Source organism: Hippocampus bargibanti, linkage group LG10 (genome assembly GCF_051943395.1).
Source record: "Hippocampus bargibanti isolate YZ-2025 linkage group LG10, ASM5194339v1, whole genome shotgun sequence".
Classification (NCBI taxonomy): domain Eukaryota; kingdom Metazoa; phylum Chordata; class Actinopteri; order Syngnathiformes; family Syngnathidae; genus Hippocampus; species Hippocampus bargibanti.
In genome coordinates this window covers 10,065,814-10,091,039 of record NC_142743.1, presented here as the reverse complement: position 1 = coordinate 10,091,039, position 25,226 = coordinate 10,065,814, and the positions used below count along the sequence as shown (strand labels likewise).

The 25,226-nt window shown below is 40.6% G+C and overlaps 2 protein-coding genes across 3 annotated transcripts in view; one reads left to right on the top strand and one right to left on the bottom strand.

The window, feature by feature from the left end:
• Positions 1-148: 148 nt before the first annotated feature.
• Positions 149-12,428, top strand: txndc11 (thioredoxin domain containing 11). Of its 2 annotated transcripts, XM_089005764.1 has the most exons (13): positions 151-465; positions 933-1,029; positions 1,284-1,403; positions 1,515-1,612; positions 2,688-2,817; positions 2,928-3,021; positions 3,097-3,209; positions 3,307-3,510; positions 5,380-5,971; positions 7,573-7,760; positions 7,848-7,960; positions 8,785-8,865; positions 10,566-12,426. In XM_089005764.1, the coding sequence occupies exons 1-13, from the start codon at positions 341-343 to the stop codon at positions 11,095-11,097; spliced, it is 2,487 nt and encodes an 828-aa protein (XP_088861890.1). In that variant the 5' UTR covers positions 151-340; the 3' UTR covers positions 11,098-12,426. The 2 variants fall into 2 exon arrangements, with proteins under 2 accessions (XP_088861889.1, XP_088861890.1); XM_089005763.1 differs by having other exon boundaries at positions 149-465; positions 2,928-3,209; positions 10,566-12,428.
• Positions 12,429-12,502: 74 nt separating this feature from the next.
• Positions 12,503-25,226, bottom strand: part of LOC148892355 (uncharacterized) — a 33,950-nt gene continuing 21,226 nt past the window's right edge. The window contains exons 48-65 of the mRNA XM_089005761.1: positions 25,065-25,182; positions 23,914-24,132; positions 23,487-23,657; positions 22,474-22,623; positions 22,336-22,400; positions 22,136-22,265; positions 20,745-20,830; positions 20,519-20,648; positions 20,239-20,429; positions 19,267-19,357; positions 18,841-18,970; positions 17,239-17,429; positions 16,942-17,103; positions 16,724-16,860; positions 15,562-15,701; positions 14,274-14,368; positions 13,967-14,192; positions 12,503-13,212 (exon numbers count right to left, since the gene is read on the bottom strand). Of these exons, the coding sequence (XP_088861887.1) occupies positions 13,142-13,212; positions 13,967-14,192; positions 14,274-14,368; positions 15,562-15,701; positions 16,724-16,860; positions 16,942-17,103; positions 17,239-17,429; positions 18,841-18,970; positions 19,267-19,357; positions 20,239-20,429; positions 20,519-20,648; positions 20,745-20,830; positions 22,136-22,265; positions 22,336-22,400; positions 22,474-22,623; positions 23,487-23,657; positions 23,914-24,132; positions 25,065-25,182 (2,503 nt within the window). The 3' untranslated portion in view covers positions 12,503-13,141. The remainder of the gene's footprint in view (positions 13,213-13,966; positions 14,193-14,273; positions 14,369-15,561; positions 15,702-16,723; positions 16,861-16,941; positions 17,104-17,238; positions 17,430-18,840; positions 18,971-19,266; positions 19,358-20,238; positions 20,430-20,518; positions 20,649-20,744; positions 20,831-22,135; positions 22,266-22,335; positions 22,401-22,473; positions 22,624-23,486; positions 23,658-23,913; positions 24,133-25,064; positions 25,183-25,226) is intronic.

The following is a 25,226-nucleotide window of genomic DNA, read 5'->3' as shown; positions in this document are numbered from 1 at the left end:
AACCCATGTTAAGATATCATACTTTCGAGACATTTTTAAATCATATAATACATGCATATAATGTAATACATGTTCATGTCACGGTCAGTGTGTTGTAAATTTCTCTAGGTATCTTCCTTGACGGTCCCTGACGTCATTGTTGCGGAAGTGAAAAGTCGACGTGTGGAAGAAAGGTTGGTCGAATCGAATTTGACTCGTTTATACTCCGTCTATGCTTATGTCCAATCCAACGTAGCTACTTCCCTACCCACCGGACCGACGTCGGGCAAATGGATGTACCGAGCCGCCGCCGGGGCGTGTTACATACAATGGCACCAGGAGGAGCCGCCGACGGGCTGTAATGCTGCGGCGTGCGCAGCTTGGTCTCCGGCAGGTGCTGAATCTGATGGCCCGGAGACCGGCTCTACTGTGCGGGGCCATCGTGCTCGGAGTTCTGCTCGTACTGGCGGTCAAGTTCAGATGCAGGTAAGCGCAGCGACGCTTTCGGACGAAAAGCGGCAGAGGAAATCCAATAACTTCTGTAAGACACGGTTCGCTCCTTCTGTGTATTAACTTTTCTTGATCCAATTACTCTCCTGCTTACCGGTGTTCAATCATTCTGTGACATTGCACTCGTATCCCAGAACACTCCAATCTCAAAACATCCTTCCCAAATGATTGGAAACAAATAGTAACGTGGATTTTAACAAACAAACAAGCTGCATTGTTGTGAGTTGCTTCTTGCTGAGGATAAGGAATATATGTATCATCTGCTTGTATAGCTACCGCTTATGGACAAATATAGGTTGTTTGAATCAGTTAATCAGTTGATCTCAACTTTATTACACCAAGTACCACATCAAAATGGGCCAACACAAACAGCCACTATTTGAGGAAATCTGCTTTTCTGCTGCCCTAATTATTTTTCAAAATTGACTTGCTTTTATCTCCAGCCGTGCAAGAAATGTGGTGGCAGCAGCTCGACCACCCCTGCGCTTCTTCTCCCCCGAATCCCCAGTGTTGGACCTCTACTTGGGTCAACTTGATCAGGTAACATCACAAATTGACTCACTGGTTACTGAAACTAACTTAGCGGTATGTTGGATTTCATTAATGTTATGCTTAAAGCAAAATTGCAATTGCACAAACCTTCCAGCTATTCATCTTGTTTAAGTGGTTTCCAAAATCTGACATATATTTGTTGGAAATAAGGAACCTTCTTAATGATATGGTACTTTGAATGGCAAGTATTTTTTGAAGTGACATTTGTATTCTGATGTATGTGACTTGGTTTCCCCCACGAGGTGGAGCGTCTCCGGAGTGTGGCCGAAGTGTCTTTTATCTTCTTCTACGCACCGTGGTGCGCTCACTCCATGGCCGCCAGGCAGGAAGTCCAGCTAGTGGCCAAGAAACTGTCCAAACAGGTACCAAGCAACAACAAAAAAATATTAATGCAATGCACTGTGCAGTCAAAACAAATTGACCAAGAGCGCCGCATACATTTCTAATACGAGTGGTCAATATCGAACCCACAGGTGCAGTTTGTGGCCATAAACTGCTGGTGGAATCAAGGCAAGTGCAGGAGGGTCAACCATTTCTACAAGTATCCCATCATCCACCTCTTTTACCGACGGTAAAGAAAGTGTTTGATAGTTATTCATGTTGCGTTTATTTACAGTAAAGTCTCGTTATATCGATATCGGATATATCGATAGTCCTGGTTATATCGATACTATTTCTATGCACGCACGGAGAAAATTACATGCAAACAGGGTCGGATATATCGATAGTCCCGGTTATATCGATATTTTTTCGGACTCCCTTGAATATCGATATAACGAGACTTTACTGTATTTATTTACTTAAAAGCTTGGTCAAAACAAACATGCGGATCAAACCTCTAAAGATGGAGGACACTGATTTGCTGTGGCGACCCCTTGACGGGAAAAGCCCAAAGGAAAAGAAGATTTATTTATTTAGATATTTATTTTCGCCCATTTAATTATTTATTTTTGCCTATTTAATTATTTATTTAGTTATTTATTTATGTATTTGCGGATCAAACCTCTAAAGATGGAGGACACCGATTTGCTGTGGCGACCCCTTGAAGGGAAAAGCTGAAAGGAAAAGAAGAAGAATTTATTTTTTTTATTTGTCCATTTATTTAGTTATTTTTATGTAGGTATGTGTGTGTGTGTGTGTGTGTATTTAGTTGTCCATTTAATTAATTATTTATTTAATTGTTTATGTATTTGTCAATTTATTGTATTTATTCATTTATGTATTTTTACTTATTTATTTATTTATCCATTAATTTAGTTAGTTATCTCCTTTTTATTTGTCCATTTATCTATTTATTTCTGTATTTATTTATGTGTCTATTTATGTATTTATTTTTATTTACTGTCGTTATTCATGTATTTGTTTATTTATCTATTTTTGTATTTATTTGTTTGTTTAATTGTTTTTTATATATTTAAACAAACATTTCGACACAGTTCAAAATGCACTTCCAAAGAAATGGCAAAATGCGCGTCTGTGTCTGCTTCGTGTCACTATTACAGGCTCTTGTAATCTTGAGTTACTTTCAAAATCAAATCACGAGTGAAGTAAACAGGTTATTTTTTTCACACAAATAATCAAATAGGCGACACATGCATTTGTCCAGTTTTTGTCTGACAACTGACAAACTCATCTTGCTCTGTCAGATTCGGGCCTATCGAGTACAAGGGTCCATTTGTGGCGGGCTATGTGGAAAGTTTTATTCTCCGAGTGATGACGCCGCTCACGTATCTCCCGTCGAGAGACGCACTGCTGGAATTTCTTTCCTGTCATGAGGTACTGAGGACATCGTTACGCACATGTGCAATATTTTTTAGTCTTATTTTATTGAATTGATTTTTTTTCATTCCGTGTGTTTGGATCTGAACTATCGCTGTGCTTTCCAGCCCCGAGTGGTGGGCTTCTTCCAATTTCACTCTTCGCCTCAGCCGCCCGGCTACACCACATTTCTTGCCTCCGCTCTGCAGGCCCTAAAAAGAGGTAAAGAGATCACCTCGGTTCGGTGTTCGGTTTTTCGCTTCCCGCCAGAATATTCAGCCACGTTGTCGCCGACAGATTTTCGTGGCGTGATCCGGTTCGGGGTGGTCACCAACCTCCGGGTGGCACAGGCTATTTCATTGAAAGAGGATGAAAGTATTTATCTCCATAGAAGATTTAACTCTTCTTTGGTGAGTAAAGAAACACTCGGCACAACGTTCGGTGGACTGACATCGGCGCAAGCGATGGAAATGAACCTGTCTTGTCTGGAAATAACATCGTTGTCAGGTTTTCCCTCGATGGGAACGCAACTTCACATCCCGTGCTGTATGTAGCTGGGTCTTTGAACACCACGAGAGCGTCCTGCAGTGGCTTCAGCCGCCGGGGACAAAGTCTTGGATGCTGGAACATGAACTGACCAAAGGGGCGGCGCTATTGCTTTTCCTGCCGCACGATCCCCTCGTCTCCGAGCCAGACAGCCTCTTGCGGCAGGTAAACACGCAAGCACCCAAGACTCAACCTGCACATGTTACGCTGTCGTGAATTTTTTGGTATTATTCTGCCCTTTCACTCTTCCTCGGAAAAGCTCATTTTCACCTCCCTCCATGTGGAGTACAATATTATCGTGCTATTCCCCCTCCCACAAACATTATTATTATTATTAATTGTTTTATTTTTTATTGTTATTTTTATGTTTGTTGTTATTGATTGTATTACTGTTTCTTATTTCTTATTGTTAATATTATTATTGTTATTTTTTCTTTTTTTATTATGTGTGTTGTTATTATTTATCTTATTTTTATGATTTGTTATTTTCATTATTATTGTTATTCTTTGTATTTTTTATTGTTTTTTTTTTATTACAGTAATACATCGGTTTACGAACGCTTTAGCTAATGAACTTTTCGCCTTACGAACATTAAATTCGCGAGAATATAATCTTGGCATACAAACTAGTTTTCGGGAAACACACGGCACGCCGCAATGGCTAGCGGACTAGTTTTCGGCGGAAGAACACCAAACCACACGGCCGAACAGTGCCACCGTGGCTGCCAGACTACTTTTTCACACACCCTTTCTCTGAGTGCATACATGGCATACGTGGTTTGTTATCAAGGATACATTTGCTATTATGGGACCAAAAACCACCACAGGCTAGTGTTCAGCCGAAGAGGACACAAAACAAAATTACGGTCGAGCAGAAGAAGGAGATCATCGAGAAACACGAACGAGATGTGCGTTTATGTGATTTAGCGTCCCAGTACCAGTATGCTAAGTCGACCATTTCTACGTGTGGCTAAGGGTGTTTGTGTGTTGTCTAAGCAACGGTCTCAGGCAGTAGAAGAGGTTGAAAAACTTCTATTGATTTGGATTAACGAAAAGCAGCTCGCAGGGGACCATACGAGTGAGGATATTATTACAGAGAAAGCACGGCAACTTCACTCGGATATCATCAAGAGGCAACTACATCAACGACCATCACAACTTTATTACAAAACAACTTTACTATAAAGTACAATTTATTTCTTTAATTACAATACAATAGCACATTTATCATTCATAAAATAAGGTGTAGTTTTAAGGCTTATTTAGTAGAAAATTATGTTTTATGGGGACCTGGAAACGGTTTATTCTCATTTTTGATGGTTTCCGGTGGAAAATTAATGTTTGGAAGACATACTTTTCACCTTACACACACTTTCTGGGAACCAATTAAGTTCGCAAGCTGAGGTGTCACTGTATTTCTTATTTTCATTATTATTGTTATTATTTTTAAATTATTTTTGTTTTCATTGTTATTGTTTATTTTTTTATTTTTTATTTTTATTTTCATTATTATTATTATTATATACAGTAAAGTCTCGTTATATCGATATCGGATATATCGATAGTCCCGGTTATATCGATATTATTTCTATGCACGCACGGAGAAAATTACATGCAAACAGGGTCGGATATATCGATAGTCCCGGTTATATCGATATTTTTTCGGACTCCCTTGAATATCGATATAACGAGACTTTACTGTATTTTGTTTTATTTTTGTTTCTATTATTTGTATTATTTTTATTTTTGTATTGTTTCTATTATTTTATTAGTTATTTTATTTGTATTATTATTATTATTATTTATTTTTTTGTTAAATTCCAACAGATTAATGGCATTCCCGTTGATTTCAATGGGGAAAGATGATTTGAGATAAGACTATTGTCAGGGAGGAAATTAAACTTGTACCTCAAGTCACGATTGTATTGACAACATTCTGGCTTTGACTCTTCACTCCGAAACGTCACACTTTTCCCGCAATTGCATTCTCTAGTATGTACTCTTTTTTTTCTTTTTTCCCCCCGCTGACCCTAGGTTGCGGACGTGGCCTTACGTTACCACTCCTGTGGCGCGTGGAACCAACGCTTGACCTCTGCTGTGCCGTGCTGCCACTCCGTGCTCGCCCCCGACTCCACCACGTGGTGCGAGGTGTGCCCGACGTCGTCGGCACTCTGCTCGCTGAGCCCCACGCTGCAGTCCACATCCAAGCGCTTCTGCCTTCACCTTGACTGTCGCAGCTTCGCCCTCAGCTACAGTCCGCTAAGCCAACACAGTGCCTGCTGTGGGAAATTCCATCCCCATATTAATAACCACTCAAAAACCAAAACAACATCATCCCGTGTGCAAAACTCGACTTCTTCCGCCGTCACGTCTTCATCCGATGCCCTCAAAGGGCTGGGATGTCAGACCAACAAGACGCTCAGGTTCTACGTGTTGGACATGGAGCTCAACTGGCCGCTGGCGGTGAGATTGGGGGCACCGGGAAAGCTTAACTCCTCCTCATGGCGCGGCTGGGAAGCCGACGCACAGGGTGACGACGGCTCCTTTGCGACCATCGTGAACTTGAAGGATGAGGTGCATTATGTGCTCCAGCGCAACCCCGCTGCCACGCTCACCGAGTCACTAGGTAAACCTTCGGCCAGTTAGGTGTAAGTAATCATGGCTAGTCTAGTTAAACAGGAACAAATAATATAAAATCTAAAATTTTTATTCATGAAATAAATTCAAAATGTTAAAATAAAATAGACAGTCGCTCCCCACCTTACGAATGAAATACATTCCGAGCAGTCGTTCGTAAATTGCTCCGGTGCTATATTTTGTACGGAATGTATGTTTAAGTCAAACACTGAACCGGGAAATATAAAACACAGACGCTCTAACAGTCGTAAAATAAATTCACAACCAGCTGGCACGTAATTACTGAATTATGTGCCAGCAGTCATTACTTTTTGTTATGCATTGTGTCCTCCTGGAGCGTCAACGAGGAAGAGGGATTTCCTCCCCGCCCATATACTCTACGCAGCCAATCGTAAGCAAGCTCAGCTGGAAAAAGGCGAGCAATACAAAATCTAACTTACAGCATCTCTGTCCAAATATTTATCGACATACAGTACCCGCAAACCTGTTCGTATGTAACGATTTGTCAAAACTTGAATGTTCGTAAGCTGGGGAGCGTCGGTATATTTTTTTTTACATCTATTCCCTCTCTTACATAACGTTATATGTATTATTTTTTGTATTGTTTTGTCATTGACAAATAGTCTTTGTCTCTCTGCTTATAGAAAATCAGGCCAAAAAACACCTTCAAAATGGAATCAAACTGTTTAAATTATTTCTCTGCAATCTCCTGAGCCCCATTGTTTCCTCCTCTAGTTTCAGATAAAATTATCCACTGGCTACTCTATCTATCTATCTATCTATCTATCTATCTATCTATCTATCTATCTATCTATCTATCTATCTATCTATCTATCTATCTATCTATCTATCTATCTATCTATCTATCTATCTATCTATCTATCTATCTATCTATCTATCTAGCTATCTATCTATCTACCTGGCTACAGTAGCTATCTAGCTAGCTTGCTATCTAGGTATCTTATGTGTTTATTTATGTACTTTTATGTATTATTCGGTCATGTTTTTATTTGTTTATGAGAAAATTTCAAGATGGCCGCCACTTGTTAATGGTAGCACAGTACATACTAGTCTCCTCTTCTTTTCCTTTCGGCTTTGCCCTTCAAGGGTGGGTCGCCACATCAAATCGGTGTCCTCCATCTTTAGAGGTTTGATCTGCATGTTTGTTTTGACCACGCTTTTACGTCGGATGCCCTTCCTGACAATCCTCTTGGGACCGGCACAAGAAGACTTATGTCCCTTTGTGGCGACAGAACAAGCAACTCGCTCAGTAAAAGGCTCCCGAACACAAAATCAAAGTCATCGGCACAGCTGTTGCCAACCCATTAACAGCAATACATGAAGAAAATGTCCCTACACCTTTCACTTGCTGACTTTTTTTGTTTTTGTCATATCAGACTTGGTGGTCACACACAGGCAATCTACACATCACATCATTCATAAAGACGCTCACCATTACCTTACGAAGTAGAAATAACAAATGAATGGAAATAATCCACGCAGACCCCAAAATCCATGGCACACGTTATGTCCCACCCATTTCCGACAAAATAACACCCCTTTGGTTGTGTGTGTGTGTGTTTCGTCCAGAGGCCTTCATCATGAACTTCAGCTCCCCCTACACCCTCCTGCACAGACACTTGGTGGGCGAAGAGCCCAGAGAACACCAAGCCAGGCATCGGAACCCATCCCAGCAGCAGCAACGTGAACCTCCGCCACCGCTGATCACCGAACTAACCACGTCCTCCTTCCTACCCTACGTCATGGACGTTGAAAAGGTACCGACCGAGCACGTCTTTATCGTCACACCCTCCCCTTTTCCTCCAATCGGGTTGGTCAGCATCCTCCGATGTCGGTTGTTACAGGACGTGCTGCTTTTCTACTACACGCAATGGTGCGGCTTTTGCTCCGTTCTCAACCACGTCCTCATCCAACTGGCTCGATGGCTGCAGCGCCACAGCGGCGTCACTCTCGCCAGGTATGACAAGACAGAACCGGCCGTGCCTTGACTTGCTGATTTAACTCATTCACTGCCATTCACGATTTTAGTCGGGAATTGAAAAACAGGACATAGAGCGCCATTCCCAAATCAGTTCGTTTTTGTTTTGTCTTGCTTGGATGCCGATAAAGCGCTGGCCAGACCTCTGGCAATGTTTTCCTTTCCATAAGGGGGCAACATTTTCCTTTTTTTTCCCATGTTAGCGGTTTGTTTCAGCTTCAGCTGTTGTTAAAGCGCTATGTAAACCAATATGTATGTATTGTATTTTGTACATCCGCCCCCATTTCAAGCTCATATACCTCCACACCCATAAAACTTAGGAATTAACTCTTTTTTTCTGATTAAAAAAGATAGTCTAAGGGTTCTTACACTGCATTAAATGTTTATGTAGTCCTAAAACTCAATATTCTGTGGGTACTGGAATTTTAGTGAAAATGACAAAAACCCTGGCACTCGAGTGAACACATTTTTGCACATCATCTGGCCGTGAATGAGTTAATTTAGCAAATACCGATAAATGTTTTTGAAATATCTTTTTACGTTTTCTTTTGAAAACAAAAAGTGCATTTTTTTGTTTGTAAGTTTGTTTCTAATATATTGTCATTCATCGCTGATGTTTCCGAAAATAATTCCTTTTGTTCTTAATTCATAAATATTGCTTTGACATGATAGAGTATTATGAGGACTATATTCTGAACACAAAAGAATTACAAGAGCAGATTTGTAATTGCTACCCAAAAACAAAAAATACCCAGAAAGGCTAAAAAAAAAGAAAATGTTGACCAGTGTTCTTTACTACGCAGGGTGAACGTTGCACGCAACGACCTCCCATGGGAATTCATGGTGGATCGCGTTCCCTCCATTATTTTCTTCCCGCGATACAGGTGAGAAGAATATTTAACCTGAGACAAAAAAAAAAAAAAATCAGTTTTAGCAAATATTTTTTGTCTCTATGAGAAAAGGTAAAGGGAGTGGGATGAGAGAGACACTTGGGTAAAAAAGGGCGACTTTGGCAACATCTAGCGGACGTTGACATACGGATAAAAAATATGTGACAGCCACTCCCCAATTCACTAACTCATAAGATCTATTCGTTCGTAAGTTGCTTCAGTGCTATACAGTGAGACCTCAACTTACGAACTTAATTGGTTCCCAGACAGAGTGTGTAAGGCGAAAAGTGTGTATCTCAAAAAAACTTTCCCATAGGAAACCATTAAAATGGGAATAATCCGTTCCCGGGTTCCATAAAATATACTTTTCAACTAAATAAGCCTTAAAACTACACACAACATACCTTATTCTATGTATAATAAATGTGATATTGTATTGTAATGAAAGAAATACACTGCATTGTATCATAAAGTCACAAAGAGAGGCACATTACATGAGGGCTGTAATTAAAGAAATAAACTGTGCTGTAAAATAAAGTTTTATTTACCTTTTTGAAGGTCATTGATGGCATATGGAAGAAGAGTCACCTTCCATAAGGACTGTTGGTAACTTAACCTCTGGTGTGGCTTCTCTTCTTTTTTCTTTGGAGACTCAATTTTTGCTGATTAAAAACCTCTTAATTGACACCTGTTGCTTTCTGACTTGTAAGGTCTTACAAAGCTGAGGCATTACATTATCGTTCATCATGTTGATGATTGTCATAGCCTTTTCTGGATGGAACTGTTCGGTAAAAGCCTGCACATCATTCCACTTTTCCAACATTGCCTTGATGAGCTCACTTGATGCTGCAGCCATCTCCCCCTCGCCCTCAAATGTTCTCGAATCCTCCGTTACTAGCTTTAAAATCCTCAATAAGCGCCGAACTTCCAGGTTGGCGCATAGCGATATCGGCGTGAATTAGCCGTGCTTTCTCGCATAAAATGGCTTTACTCACGCCGGATAGCTGCGTTTCGTTAATCCAAATTAACAGAAGTTGTTCAACTTCTTCGATTGCCCGAGACCGTCACTTTGAGAGCACTGAAACACCTTTTGCAACGGATGCACCTTTGACGGCTTCTCTGTTCCGCAGAATGGTAGCAATGATTGACTTAGCATAGCCGTGCTCGGCCACTAAATCACACAGACGCACACCTCGTTCGTGTTGGACACTGACGAAGGCGGAAGTAGACGCCGAAACATGTCAGGTATTTGAACACCAACAATACACTGTCTGTAAGATAAGAAACTGTTTTAAATTATATTATTATTACTAATAATAATGAAAATAATAAAAAATAAAAATCTTAACAATAATAAGAACAACAAAAATAATGAAAAAATAACAAAAAAAATAGAACTAAAATAATAATAATAATAATACAGACGCTCCCCAAATAACGAATGAAATACAGTCCAAACCGTCGTTCGTAAGGTGAATTTGTTTAAGTTTCTTCAGTGCAATATTTTTTGGGGAATGTATGTTTAAGGTTTATATAAGTATCAGTTTATATAAGTATCAGGATATGTACATGTATAACTGGAAAGAATACTACATATGTTACTACAAAAATGTGAACGTACCGTTGTTCGTAACTCGAATGTCCGTAAGTAGGGGAGCGCTTGTATTTTCATCGTTGTGTGTTTGTGTTTGAAGGAAACAGATGAGCGTGAAATTTCCAGATGATCTCCCCATCACGCTACCAAACCTCCTCCGCTTCATCCTCGAGCATTCCGGCTCACCCCCCGACACGGACAAACCCTCGCCAACCGGCGCGACGGACGCTACAGGCCCAAGCAGCGCCGTCCTCCGCGCCGAGTTGGACGCACTCCAACGTGAGGTACAGACGCTGCACCGCGCCCGCGAGCTGCTCTCCCAGCAGCTGGCGCAACTTTGGCGCGACAACCGTCAGCTGCGTTTGGACGCTCGCGGACTGGAAGCTCAGAACGCGAAGCTGCGGCGGGAGCAACGCGATCTGGAGGAACGGCGGCAGGAGAAGAGCCGACGACTAGCCGAGGCTTTGCGGCAGCTGCGGGAGTTAGCCGACGCCTCGCAGAAACTGCTGAATCAAAATGCGCTGCTCAAGATGGTGCTCAAGGCTTTGAAGGAAACGACGGAGACCGAAGTTGTTGAGGAGACGGAAACGGGGAATGAGGCTCTGGCGGCGGGGGGCCACTTGGCTTCCTGACCGTTGCTATCGGAAACGGGAATACCGGGATGTGAAGTCATGAATTGGAACTCCGATTGTTTTTTTTCATGATCAACGTGCCTACCAACATTTTTTTTTAATGCGTCAAAGTGGGTTTGGTGACTGCGTTTTCAAAATCACGGTTGTGATAAGCTTCCCGGTGGATACGACTCAGCGGTTTGCGGACCTCCACCAAGGCCAAATGTTGCACTCTTCCTAGAATCGCGAACCGTCCTATTCGAAGACGGTCATTATTCATAAGGCCATTTAATGTCACTCAGGAGAGACTAATTTAATTTCTCACGTGTCACATAATTATAATTACAATTTGACATAAATGGAACCACAATGAAGCGCAGTGATCGCCGCGAGACAAAGTTACATTCCAGTGTGGAGTTTTTGGTCACCATTTTTATGTCACGTGCTTCCATGAACGCTTCCAATTTTTACCATCACAGACAAGAAAGGCTTTGACAGCAGAACAATTAATTTCAAACTTTTTTTGGCGACTTTTTTTGGAACAAGGTGAAATAAAATGACAATGACATATAGAACCACCTTGGTGGTGTGTCGTAATTCAGTATATCAAGTATTGGATTTCAGTGCCATTGGCTGCTAAGTGTCTTTATAATGATCCATGACTTTAATTTTAAAGGACAACCGACACCTCCCGACAAGTTGTGTCCATAATTTGTAAAATCACTTCAAATGACTTCTACTGAGCGTATTTTACAAAGATTCCACAGCATATAGCTATATTTTACCTTTTAAGACTCGCACTGATTATTCAGGAAGTCTTGTTATCGAGTTGATGACGATGCCTGACGTGACGTCAGGTCTGGAACGCCGCTGACCGAGAAAGCGACACACAATGCATTTTGGGTACTTTGTTTGGTTTGAAAAGTTCGTGTTGATCCTTGTTAATGGGGAAATTAGAAGGAAAGCACATCAATAATGCTATGGTGAATCGTTGAGTGTGTGCACATAGACTACTATTTGATTCTAGTTGACACAAATTCCCAGCAGACAAATCAGCCCATTTCCAGCAGAGCTTGGGCGCCATCTTGTGCATTTTCTGAGACGCTACATTGGATAGCTCAAATTGATACACAAGTACTTCTTTAATCGATTGCATCGAAACAAAAAAATGGTGTCGGTTGTCCTTGAACACTCAAATAGCTTTTTTTGTTCCAAAATTGATCCAATTTGTCTATTTTTACACTTGAATCACAGAACTGTAATTTCGGTCAACCAATTAAGGGCTAATTGAGATGCTGCAATAGTTTGTGTGCCATGTTGCCCATTTTTTTCCCAACGGATTAAAATTTATTGCTATTCTGTGTTTTTTTCATCTTTCATGATATATCTGAAACAGGAAAGACACATTAAATGAACATGTTTGACATTGTCGATCAAAATGCTACCTTTTATTTGTTTATTTTAATCACTGGTGCACAGTAATACATTTCTGAAGGTATAAAAATCATCGCATCATTATCTAAATATCTAAATCTGGGTATGTCAGTGCTTCTCAACCTTGATTGACACAGGCATTTAAAAAAAAAGAACTACATACATACAGACACTCCCCTACTTACGAACAACAGTACATATGAACGTTTTTGTAGTAACATGTATTCTCTCCAGTTGTACATATACATGTGCATCTCAGTAAAAACCAATATTGGTTACTTTATACAAGCCTTAAACATGTTTATATAAGCCTTAAAAATTACATTGCATACAAAATATAGGACTGAAGCAATTTACGAACAAATTCACCTTACGAAGGACTGCTCGGAACATATCACGTTTGTAAATTGGGGAGCTGAGTCTGTATACTTAAATATTGACAATCTTGTGTCAGGTTATGAACAAGGCCCAGACTTGGGCACTCAGGTACAAGAAAGAGAAATGGAATTGTTCTGCCATTCAGTATGCATCACCGACATAGATAAATTAATTTATTGTATAAAAAAAAAATCACTGAGCCATATAATGAGGTTGATCGCTGATTTCTTTTTCTTGATCTTCAGTCAGTCAGTCATATAGATGTAAAAAGGAGGATGAGGAGGAGGAGGAAAAGTGTGTCGACCTTTGCGCTCACACGGGTACCTGAAACAGGAAGTGAAATTAGATGTAGCCGTTTTTAAGATTTTGGGTCAGAAGAGATGATCTGACCCATCCATTAGCTAACTTGCAGGGCGGATATGAACTCATTTACTGCCAGACAATGCAAAAATGTGTCCACTCCAGTGCCAGGGTTTTTGTCATTTTCACCTAAATTGCAAGACCTACAGATTATAGTTTTAGCATGACATAAAGATTCGATTCAATTGAAGAAACCTTCTATTTATTGCTTTCTTTTTGTGATTGTATTTTATTTATTATAGTACCTATGCTTGTCTGTGACTGTAAAGTGTCCTTTAGAGCTTTGAAAGGCGCTTAAACTGTATTATTATTGTATTATTCTCTTCTTTCATCAGAAAAAAAGTTAATTCCAAAGTGATATGGGTCTGGAGTTATCTGAGCTTGAAATTGGGCGGCTATCAAAAATACAATACAATACATATTGGTTTATATAGTGCTTTAACAACAGCTGAAGCTGCAACAAAGCGCGAACATGGAAAAAAGGGAAATACCCTTGTGGAAAAGAAAAAACATTGCCAGAGGCCATGACCAGTGCTTTACCGGCACCCAAGCATGAAAAAAAAAACTGGACAAATTTGGGAATGGCGCTCCACGTCACACTTTTAAATTCACGAATAAATTCGGGAATGGCAGCGAATAAGTTTAAAGTGGAACACTGCTATAAAATCTTCAGTTTTTGTTTTGTAGATGATAATTAAACGCTTAGGGGAAAACTCACCACCGGAACTGTGAGTTGTGGATGACGGTTGGTTTGGATTGGCTGTGACACGTGTGGGCACAACTGTGGGGTCAGCTTTCCCTCCCTGAAGTCCCACACCCAGTTGGTTGAGCTCAGACTGTCTCTTGCTTTGGATCCATTCCCTCACCAGATCTTGGTTTTCGTACTGTTTGATGTTGGGCAAGTTTGTACCGAGAAGATCGCGAACGTCGTTGACACTCATGGCCTGGGCGAGGGGAAAAGACACGCGTGAAGAACTTCGACAAAATGTGTTCATTTTGTAGAAACGGAACCTGCGCAGACTGACCATAACAACTGATGGATCGAGAGAAACAAAGGTTTCCAGGTTCATATTGACATTGGCGTTCACCAGAGTTTGAATGTAATCCAGCGGTGCGCCCCCTAAAGTTCAAGGTAGAAAAAAAAAAATCAACGTCACCTTTGATTTGAGTGAAAATTCTAACATAACCGTGCAGTATGAAGACAAGTATGGTGATACCTTGGCTTACGTACTTAATTGGTTCCCAGACAGAGTGTGTAAGGCGAAAAGTGTGTATCCCAAATATTAATTTCCCATAGGAAACCATTAAAAGGAGAATAATCCGTTCCCAGGTCCCCATAGACTTAATGTTCTACTTTCTAATTTCCTAAGCCTTAAAACTACACCAAAGATACCTTATTTTATGTATAATAAATGTGCTATGGTATTACAGTATAATTAAAGAAATAAACAGTACTATATAATAAAGTTGTTTTATTTCCCTTTGTGATGGTCGTTGATGGCTTGATGGAATGGAGTGGCCGGTTTCCTCAGCATTAAACACTTGATGAGGAACGTAACCTTTTTCTTTCACCATCTTGAGGAATGATCCCTTCTAGGTGCTTTCTCTGTGATAATTGTATCTGGTTCATCAATTGTGATCTGTTGAGCTGGGTTGATAGCTTTTTGCATAAAGTGTACAGATGACTTGTGCGGGTTATTTGTAGAGCCTGATTGATGGGATATTCAACCTTCCAGTCTACACTCTGCTTTTGAAATATCAAAGTTGAAATGGGTCCACATTTCACTGTTTTCTATCCATTTTCTCACCATTTTACTTGTTTTTTTCTCCTTTTCTTTTTTTGTTGTTTCGAGCTCTGTCCTCTTCCTTTCGTGTGTGTGATTTCTCTCTGTCTGCCTGTCTCTTTAATGTTTAACCCCCCCCCCTCACACTGCTGGGTTCTTGACCAATCATGTGGCTTTAACCGGGATGTCATTTTGTTTTTGGGAGAACAGCCTCACTCTCTCTCTCTGTCTATAACCCCACCCCTCACTGCTGCGTTCTTGACCAATCACGTGGCTTTAACCGAAGACTGGGGGCGGGCAATAGAGGACAAAAACAGTGGCCACCATTTTCTTGTTAGAAGAACGGGCTCGTTCACGAACGACACATCACTCATTGTGGCAGCTCCGTGTGTATCCTGAAAAATAGTTTGTATGCCAAGGTAAAATTTTCCTAAATGTAACGTTTGTAAACCGAAAAGTTCGTAAGGCAAGGGGTTCACAAACCGAGGTTTCACTGTATTGTAAATTTAACACATTCATATTGGCTGACCAAGATACGGCTCCATGAGCTGGTACTCCGCCGTGGAGACGGTTGAGCGGGTGGTTCTTCCAAAAGCGTTGAGAGCGATGGCGAAAAGAACTTGCTTTTTTTCCAAAGTACAGATGGACACGTTCAAGACACTTGCGTCTCTGCGGGCGACACACTCTCATGAAAATAGGCGCAAAGTGTGACGAGAGATGACATTAATATCTATCTATCCGTCTGTCCGCCCGCCCGCCTACCTACCTACCTATCCATCCATCCACCCATCCATCCATCCATCAATCCAGCGAGTGATCTATGTAGATACTGGATGTTGCACAAAGAAATTATCCATCCATCCATTTTCTGTACCGCTTATTCCTCATTAGGGTCGCGGGGTTGCTGGAGCCTATCTCAGCTGTCTTCGGGCACGAGGCGGGGGACACCCTGAATTGGTTGCCAGCCAATCGCAGGGCACACAAAGACGTACAACAGTCACTCTCACACTCACACCTCGGGACAATTTGGAGTGGTAAAATAATATAATATAAATATGATAATATAAAATATTTAAATAATAAATTGCATATTAAAAAAATAATGCTCAAACCAACAAAAATGCAATTAAAATGAGTATTTAAAATCTAAAAAAAAACAAATAAAAGTAATCCTCCTATGGGTTTGAGAATTAACTCATTCACTGCCAGCAAATGTGCAAAAATGTGTCCACTCCACTGCCAAGGTTTTTGTCATTTTCACTCAAATTGCAGGACCCACAGAATATTGAGTTTTAGGACTATATAAACATTCCATACATCGTTAGAAACCTTTGACTCTCTATTTGCATTTAAAAAAAGAGTTCTGGGTCTGGAGTTACCTGAGCTTGAAATGGGGACAGCTGCACAAAATACAATACAATACAATACAGTGCATATTGATTTATATAGCGCTTTAACAACAGCTGAAGCTGTAACAAAGCGCTAACATGAACAAAAGGCAAATCCTGCCCCGTCGTGGAAGGGAAAAACATTGCCAGAGGTCTGACCAGTGCTTTATCGGCAAGAAAACCCAAAATCCAAATAACTTCGGGAATGGCGCGCCACGTCACACTTTCCAAGTCTCGAATAATTTCGGTAATGCCAGCTAATGATTTAAAAACAACGCAATGATCAATGATGTTGTACAATACCTCAGAGTTTGTGGCAAAAGGCCTTGTAGGACAATAGCGTCAAGAGAACACAGGTTATCACTCCCGATGATGTTGAGCTCTGTACTGCCAAGCGTGTTCCCGTCATGACTCAGATATTTCATAATGATCTGCTTAGCCTGCACAGAGAACCAAACGTGTCCTAAGCAAGAACTGCTTGAGCGTTTGAAGCGTAAATTTGACACACAGCGTTCACATACTGGGATGGTATTCCAGTCCCCGTTGGAGGAATCCATGAGGGAGGAGAGCGTGTCCACTAGAGTGATGTTCCACAAGTTGATGTCATCACTGGTAGCTTGACGCGACGCCAGTCCCAGGAGTTCCACCTGATCCTCTGGGATGCTTGAGTGATCGGCATATGCCTTTGAACCAATCAAAGTGATCATGTAAAAAATGATTTTGTAAAAAAAAAAAACAACTTTTTAAATGGCTTAAATGACTGAAAAGGATTGTCGTCCAGTTTGACAATGACCAATTTTTAAAATTCAAGCGCCTACCTCTCGCAGCTTTTCCAACACAATCCTGAGGTACTCATCCTGGTCCACTTTTTCCGTGATGCTGCCCAAGTTGTCTCTGACGACGGTGGCGTTGAGGCAGCAGTTGAACTGATTCACGTCAAAGTAGTCAAACGGGAAGACCTCATTACTGATGGTCACCTGAGTTATGAATCCGACCGTGCATTCGTTTTCTACAAAGACAAACATATCTCGGTCAGAGGGCTTTTTTTTGGAAGGAGCAAAGTACCGTAATTTCCGGAGGATAAACCACGACTTTTGTCACAAGCTTTCAATCCTGCCGATCTGATACGTGACGGATAGGACAGCACAAGCTCGGGAGTGACTTTACCTCCGGATGAAAGTGACACAGCGATAACGAAAGAGAGAATGAGAGCGTGTGTGGCGAGCGTGTGTGACGCTCTTCCAATCCGACTTCCATGGTTTCAGTGCACAGGAGGAAGATGAGGACGACTCTCAGCGATTCACTATGTTTTTGGAACCAGCCCTGTGAGTGAGTGCTAATGTATTTCTTCAGTGACTTGGTATGTTTTTATACCCAGACGTGTTAGCGAGTGCTAACATGTTGCTGATGTGTTACTGCTGTGTCTCACTTTTACAAGCATGTTTTTACCAGCCCTGTTCGGGCTGTCTTACTACCGTAATGCTAGTTGTGTTGTTGCCGCGTAACAGGCTCTGTTTTGAAAGAAACGTTAAAAGACAACCGACACCATTTTTTTGTTTCCTAACTGACATCAGAAAAACGTTTTATAGTAGGCTGATATTTTTACGCCAGGACGTCTGGCCTGGCTCGAGAATCAAAACAATGGCTTCAGATTCGGAGAAGATGCTTTCTTGTTACTCATTCAGTTATGAATATGATTCAAATAGTTCTAAAGAGGAACGCATAAATGATTGCAATCGATTAAAGAAGTCCTTCTGTATCATTTTGAGGCGTCTGGATTCCAATGTAGAAAATGCACAAGATGGCGCCCAAGCTACGTTGGGAATGGGCTGATTTGTCTGCTGAGAATTTGCGTGACTACTATTTGATACTAGATCAAATAGTAGTCTTGGTGCAACACACAATGATTCACCATCGTGTTATTTATGTGTTTACCTGCTAATTTCGCCATCAACACAATGTTTTCAGACCAAACACAGTACCCAAAATGCATTGTGTGTCGCTTTGTCGGTCAGGGGCGTTCCTGACGTGACATCACATCAGGAATCGTCACCAACTCGAAAACAAGACTTCCTGAATATTCAGCGCAAGTCTTAAAAGGTAAAATATAGCTATATGCGGTGGAATCTTTGTAAAATACGCTCGGTACAAGTCATTTGAAGTGATTTTACAAATTATGGACACAACTTGTCCAGTGGGGTTGGTTGTCCTTTAAGGTATACACTGTATTATTAAAACTTTGAAAACGTTTTCTGTGTACCGTCTTTCTTTATAAACATGCGGCTTATAGACAGGTGCAGTTTATGTATGTACAAAATGTTTTTTCCTTTCAAAATGTACTGGGTGAGGCTTATAATCAGGTGCGCTCTTTAGTCCGGAAATTACGTAGCTGAGAATTGTATGAAAAAAAAGTTACAAACCAAGTGATCGCTTGACTTTGGTTTGAATGGACTTTCTGATTTCTTTCCTCAGGTTCTTGCGCTTCTGTTTGTCCACGCCGTTTTCCTTGAGAACCTTGAGGAAGTCCTTTAAGAAGCTTCGCTTTGTTTCCTTTAGAGAAACAATGACAGCATATTCGGTGCCTTGTTGGAAATGATCCACTTACTCAAAATTTGTCTAAAAATACATCACACAGAAACAAACAACCATCTGTGATCACGCTCACCCCTCGGGGCAATTTCGAGTGTTCAATCAGTCTGCCATGCATGTTTTTAGAATGTGGGAGGAAACCGGAGTACCCGGATAAAAACCATGTAGGCCTATAATGAAATGATGTGGCTTGGTTGTGGGACACACCAAAGTAAAAGTATAAAATGATGAAGAAGAAAAAAAACGGAGCGACATACTCGGTTGAAGTTTTCGTAAAAGTTTGATGTCATAAAGAGAGGTAAAATCCCGAGATCCTCCAAGGTTCCATTGGTCCAATTTGACGGAGGGCTGGATAGAAACACATAAGCAACAAACATGGCAGCCATTAAATTTCAGTAGTTTGAATGACACTTTTTTTCAAATACTGTACTTAAATAAATAGTTTATACAATAAATGTATCAGAAACTAGGATTCCGAAATCATATATCAAATGTATAACCTACATTCTGATTAAAAATAAATGATTTGATATCACAACAGCAATAACAAATCTCAAACGGCAAAGAATCTCTAGAATTTTGCTAAATTTAGCTAATCTGAAATCCAAAACCAGTCGAGCTGATTTGCGACGCTTATTACAAAATTCTAATTATGTCACAATGTTGTTTTTGTCAGTCTTCAGCATGTGGCAGATGAGGGTCTTTCCTTCCCTGTGCACACCCGCTGCCAAATTGCATTGGCCATGTGTTTAAGGATTATTTTGACCTTGTCGCTGCTCTTGGTTCAGTGTTTGTTTACAAGATCTGTCGCTCTCGTCATCGTTGTTCTAGTTCCATGTTTTGTGAGTATAATTATGTTTAGTTATTTGACTTTTTTACCGTAATAATTTGGATTGGTATTCTTAGTTTAACTCTTTCATTAACTTTTGCAAGCGCTTTTTGTCAGTTCCTATTTTGTTTTCCTGGATCCTGATGACCAGCATTTTCTGTGTTGTACTTTGTCGGTTTAGCATTTTTGATAATTAACACTTTAAAAAGGGCATTTTGTCTGTGTCTTCATTTTCACAAACCTAAAAATTATTCGGTTTGTTTCTAAGCTGACGGTGGCAAATTAGATTTATTCGTGAATTTGCGAAATGTCAAAGATGTATAAGGGGACAAATTGTAACTTTCTTATACTCGATCAAAACACCAAAATCTTGCTTTCCGTATCCCTGCCGCCATTGTACCCGTATGTCGTCTTGCCGCTCTCCAGGAGAAGTTCCACAGCCGCGACTTGGTCCTCGCTTAGCTCCGCACAGTTTTGCAGTTTTCCCAAGATGGATGCGTCCGAGTTGCTGATGTAGACGCCATCCAAAGTGCAACACATGTTTCCCAAGATGGATATGTCGTTCTCGCTCAAACTTTGGTTGGTGATTTCCTTGAGAAGAATGGAGAGAAAATGATATTTATACCCCATGTCCCTCTGAGCACAATTGGACATGTACATGATGCCAGTCCAGAACTCACCAAGCAACTTTTGGCATTTTCAAACAACACAGTCGGGATGCTGCTGAGCACCGAAGAGAAGACGAAGAAATCTGCTTCTGCCAGTTCTTCAAAGTAAGATCTGCAGCTGTCTTGCGGCACCAATGAATAACTGTGGACGGGAGACACCAAACCAAAGTTCTGCAAACTACTCTTTTATTTTCAAATCATGCGAACAAAACAAGCATCCTGATGACGATGCACTTACTTGTAATACAGCAGCATATCATGAGGGTAAAGTTCAAAGCTGGCGGCGTCCGATTCATCTTTGATGTGGTTGTACATGCAGGTTAGCTGTCAAAAAGGTTTTAATTTGAATATGCATGGTTTGGCCAGAACTAAGTTTGGTGTGATCGATCACCAATAAGTTTTCCTATTCAAATGAATGAAGATGAATGTTTTCTTCACTTTTATCTCATTCGCTGCCATTCCCGAATTTATTCGGGAATTGTTTTTTCTTGCGGGCGGTTGCCGATAAAGCACTGGTCAGACCTCTGGCAATGTTTTTCCCTTCCACAACGGGGCAGCATTTGCCTTTTGTCCATGTTAGCGCTTTGTTACAGTTTCCGTTATTGTTAAAGCGCTATAGAAATCAATATGTATGTATTGTATTGTATTGTATTGTTGTACAGCTGCCCCCATTTCAAGCTCATAATTCCAGACCTATATAATTTAGGAATTACCGGTAATTCTTTTTTCTGATGAAGGAATAGAGTCTAAGGTTTCTAACGCTGTATTGTATGTTTATGTAATCCCAAAACTCAATTTTCTGTGGGTCCTGCAATTTGAGTGAAAATGACAAAAACCCTGGCACTGGAGTGGATACATTTTTGCACAATTTCTGCCAGTGAATGAGTTAAGAATGTACATTATGAAACAGGGGTTATCATTTTTGCCGCGGGCCACAATGTGGTTACGGTTTCCTCTCAGGGGCTGTTATGAATTTGAGGAAGCCATTATAATGTTTCATCTCCTCCACATATTACATACAGAGCGCACAACAAATTAACGAATAACTAGTTTTCAACTTTGAAGTCAAAAATAATGACTGTTATTGTGGTTTACATGGGAAATTTTTACATTTTGGTTCGGACTTAGTAGACAAGTATCATGCCATTTGACATGCTAGATTTGCTTTCGCGGGCCGAATAAAATGACGTGGCGGACCAGATTTGGCCCCCGGGCCTTAACTTTGACACCTGTGATGTACAACAACACTGTAGTCAGGTGTAGTCGAAAAGGATGTGCTCCTTCCAGGCTTTTATATTACCCCAAAAGTATTATTATTTTGTTTTTTAAGGGTGACAAACTTCGATAACCCGCCATTAAAGTTACGTCAAATGTCTTTTTGCGGCTGTCAATCGGCCAGAATCTGGCCACTTGATTGGATTGTAGTTCTTTGCAATTGCAAGAATTCAATTTATTACTTAAAAAGTTTTAATATATGACCATACAACACAAAAGACATTTCAGTGCAATCAAAAGTACAATGGCTCTCCTGACTGTGATTCATCACCGAGAAGTTCGAGCAAACCTTTACAGTTGTTTTCCAATTATTGACTTTTGCCCTCAACCCGCATGTGTCAAACAACAACTCACCTGAGTCTCCGCCAGCTTCACCTTGTTTCTGCCTTTCCTCCGGCATGCCCGTATCAACCTTATAACTTGCGACTTTTGGAATGTCCTCACTGAACTGCACGTGAAGCCTTGCAGCGCAGAGGATGACAAACTGTAGACGAAGTACACGCTCAGTTATAAAAAAAATGGAATTGACCTGTCCAAAAAATAATAAATCTCACTTGTCCGCACTTCCCAGCAGTGCCGTGGCCGATTCCACAGCGACAACCTCAAAGAGCAACTCGGCCTACAGCAACCAAATTGTACCGAATAAAACACTGGTCGGTATTTACAAATACTATTTTGTCAAGAGTTCCCACCTGCTTGCGTTTCCATTTCTTCTTGTTGAGTTTGGTGAGAACCTTCTCGGTTCTGCTCACACCCAAAAGTAGAGAGCCAGGGATTTCCGTGGCCAAATCGTCCGGAATGTTCTCCACTACATCGTCACTGCTGCTGTTCACTGAGATGATCTAGGTAGAGGGGTAAATCCTCATATTAGCGGCTCGTCTCCCCCCCCCCCCCCCCCAAAAAAAAAAAATCTGAATATTTTTTTTAAATCTCTGTATTCATAGTTGCTTGAACAAATAGGCTCCAATTTGGCAATACAGAACCATCTTTTACAGAACTTGTATTTTCCACACATGATCTGCCATGTATGGAAAATGTTATAGCTAATGAAAATAACAAAATAAATCAAACTTGAAAGTTAAAAAAAAGATCTTAAAAGGGAAGAAAATAAATATTTTTTTAATGTTTTTATATTTTATGTTTCTAAAATAAACTAGAACAATCACAAAAGTGGGATTTGGGATTAATGTTCAATGTATTTGTATTTTTCAATTTTAGTATGAATGCATAGCTGTCTACAAGAAAAGAAGGTTGAAAAGTCATTTTTTAATGTGCATGACTCAAATACTACTCCATTTACCGTATTTAAAATCTGTGTAAAATGAAAAACGAACCCACAACAAAGCTTTCACAAACACACTTCAAAATGAATTCACTCATTCACTGCCATTCACGTATTTATTCAAGAATTGAAAATATGATATAGAGCGCCCTTCCCGAATTAGTTTGTGTGCTGTTTTTTCTTGTTTGGGTTCCAATAAAGCGCTGGCCATGGTCTCTGGCAATGTTTTTTCCTTTCCATAAGGGGGCAGCATTTCCGTTTTTTTCCATGTTAGCGCTTTGTTCCTGCTTCATCTGTTGTGAAAGCGCTATACAAGCCAATATGTTTGTATTGCATTATATTTGGACAGCCGCCCTCATTTCAAGCTCAGATAACTCCAGACCAGTGGTTCTTAACCTGGGTTCGATCGCCAAAATGTCCTACCTGCGACACAACCACCTGCTGGATGATACGCGGGGCAGTTGTGAGGTGCATCAAGAACATTGGATCCTTGGATGCGGCGATCAGCTCTGACCCATCGATGTTGCTGAAAGTATTCGCTGGCACGCCAATGATGAGAGAACCAAGCATCAAGAGAGATGATGCATTGTTGATCTGGTGATGACACATTTAGATTGACATAAAATTAAATATCAATCCTTTAAAATTGCCCAAAGGGGTAATTCAGATGTGACAATAGCGCAGAAAACACTGAGCAGGATTCACAAAATAAAAACAGACATAATCTATAAATGGAATTGGAGTAAAACACTATTCGACATGACTTCTTTTAAAGTATAAACTGGGACGTGATGGAAAAAAAAAACATGGGGGGGAGATAAAAGTAACCCAAGTTTGGCCACTGAGATACCTGCATGAGCCCAGAGGACATGAGAGCCAAGACAATGGCCCTAGCTTGGCCTGTATCCCATCCTGTCACGTTGCTTAGGGTACCCAAGGCCTCGTGTAGTTCCTTGGCATCGATTGTTTTAATCTGGCCCACTGAAATGCCGGTGCTTTCTTTACCGAGGGCAGCGATGGATGCTGCGTCAATTTCGTCGCCGAGGTTGCTCGCCAAAGCAGCAGCTATCTATTAACAGAACATGAAAATATTAGCGTTTTGTTCACCCCCCCCCCCCCCCCCCCCCTTTTCCCATGTTGCTGTTCCGAGGTGACAAAGTCAACTTATTAACTCATTCGCTGCAATTCCCGAATTTATTCGGGAATTGAAAATTGACGTGGAACATCATTCCTGAATTTGTTCAAGTTTCGTTTTTTCTTGCGGGAGGTGCCGATAAAATGCTAGTCAGACCTCTAGCAACGTTTTCCCTTCCACGAGGGGGCAGTATTTACTTTTTGTCCATGTTAGCACTTTGCTATAGCTTCAGCTATTAAGGAGCTATTTAAATCAATATTTATGTATGTATTGTATTTTGTACAGCTGACCCCACTTTAAGATTAGATTAAAAAAAATGGACTCTTGTAGTGTAAATATGTGTTGATGCAATAGAGCTACATATATCAATATATCTTTTCTTTAATACTTCCACTATGTACAGTTTTTATGAAACATTTTTGCACATTTACAGTACATCTCAGTCTTCTGACATTTTTACTATGCTTAGAATATTTTTTTATCCTTTCACGCCCCCCCCCCCATCCCATCCCATTTCAAATTGCTGCTGTGGACTGCAAATTTCCCCATTGTGCACGATTAAAGGTTTTCTGATTCTGATTTACTGATTCTGATAAATCCAGACCCATAAAACGTAGGAATTAACTCTTTTTTTCTGATGAAACAAGAGAGTATAAGGTTTATAACGCAGAATATTTATGTGGTCCTAAAACTCAATATTCCTGTCCTGCAATTTGATAGAAAATGACAAAAACCTTGGCAATGGAGTGGACACATTTTTGCACATCGTCTGGCAGTGAATGAGTTAATTTTCACCCTTCTGAGATGGTCAAGACTGCTTATTTCCGTGAGGCAACAAAGTTAAACAACAAAGCGAAGGAGCGCACCTGGGGATCGAGGTCAACACACAGAGTTTTCAAGTTGTCCAGAACCAGCATGGTTTCAGCTGCCGATAACTGGCTGAATGCCATCCCCGGCACAAAGCAGCGAAATGACAAAGGAAGTCTACGAAGATAAAGCAGGAACGACTCGATTTTTTTACGGGACAG

Coding starts and splice junctions, on each gene's coding strand:
- txndc11 (XM_089005763.1), top strand. CDS start 341: ATGCTGCGGCGTGCGCAGCTTGGTCTCCGGCAGGTGCTGAATCTGATG. Junction 466..932: donor GCGGTCAAGTTCAGATGCAG/GTAAGCGCAGCG, acceptor TTTTATCTCCAG/CCGTGCAAGAAATGTGGTGG. Junction 1,404..1,514: donor CCAAGAAACTGTCCAAACAG/GTACCAAGCAAC, acceptor TCGAACCCACAG/GTGCAGTTTGTGGCCATAAA.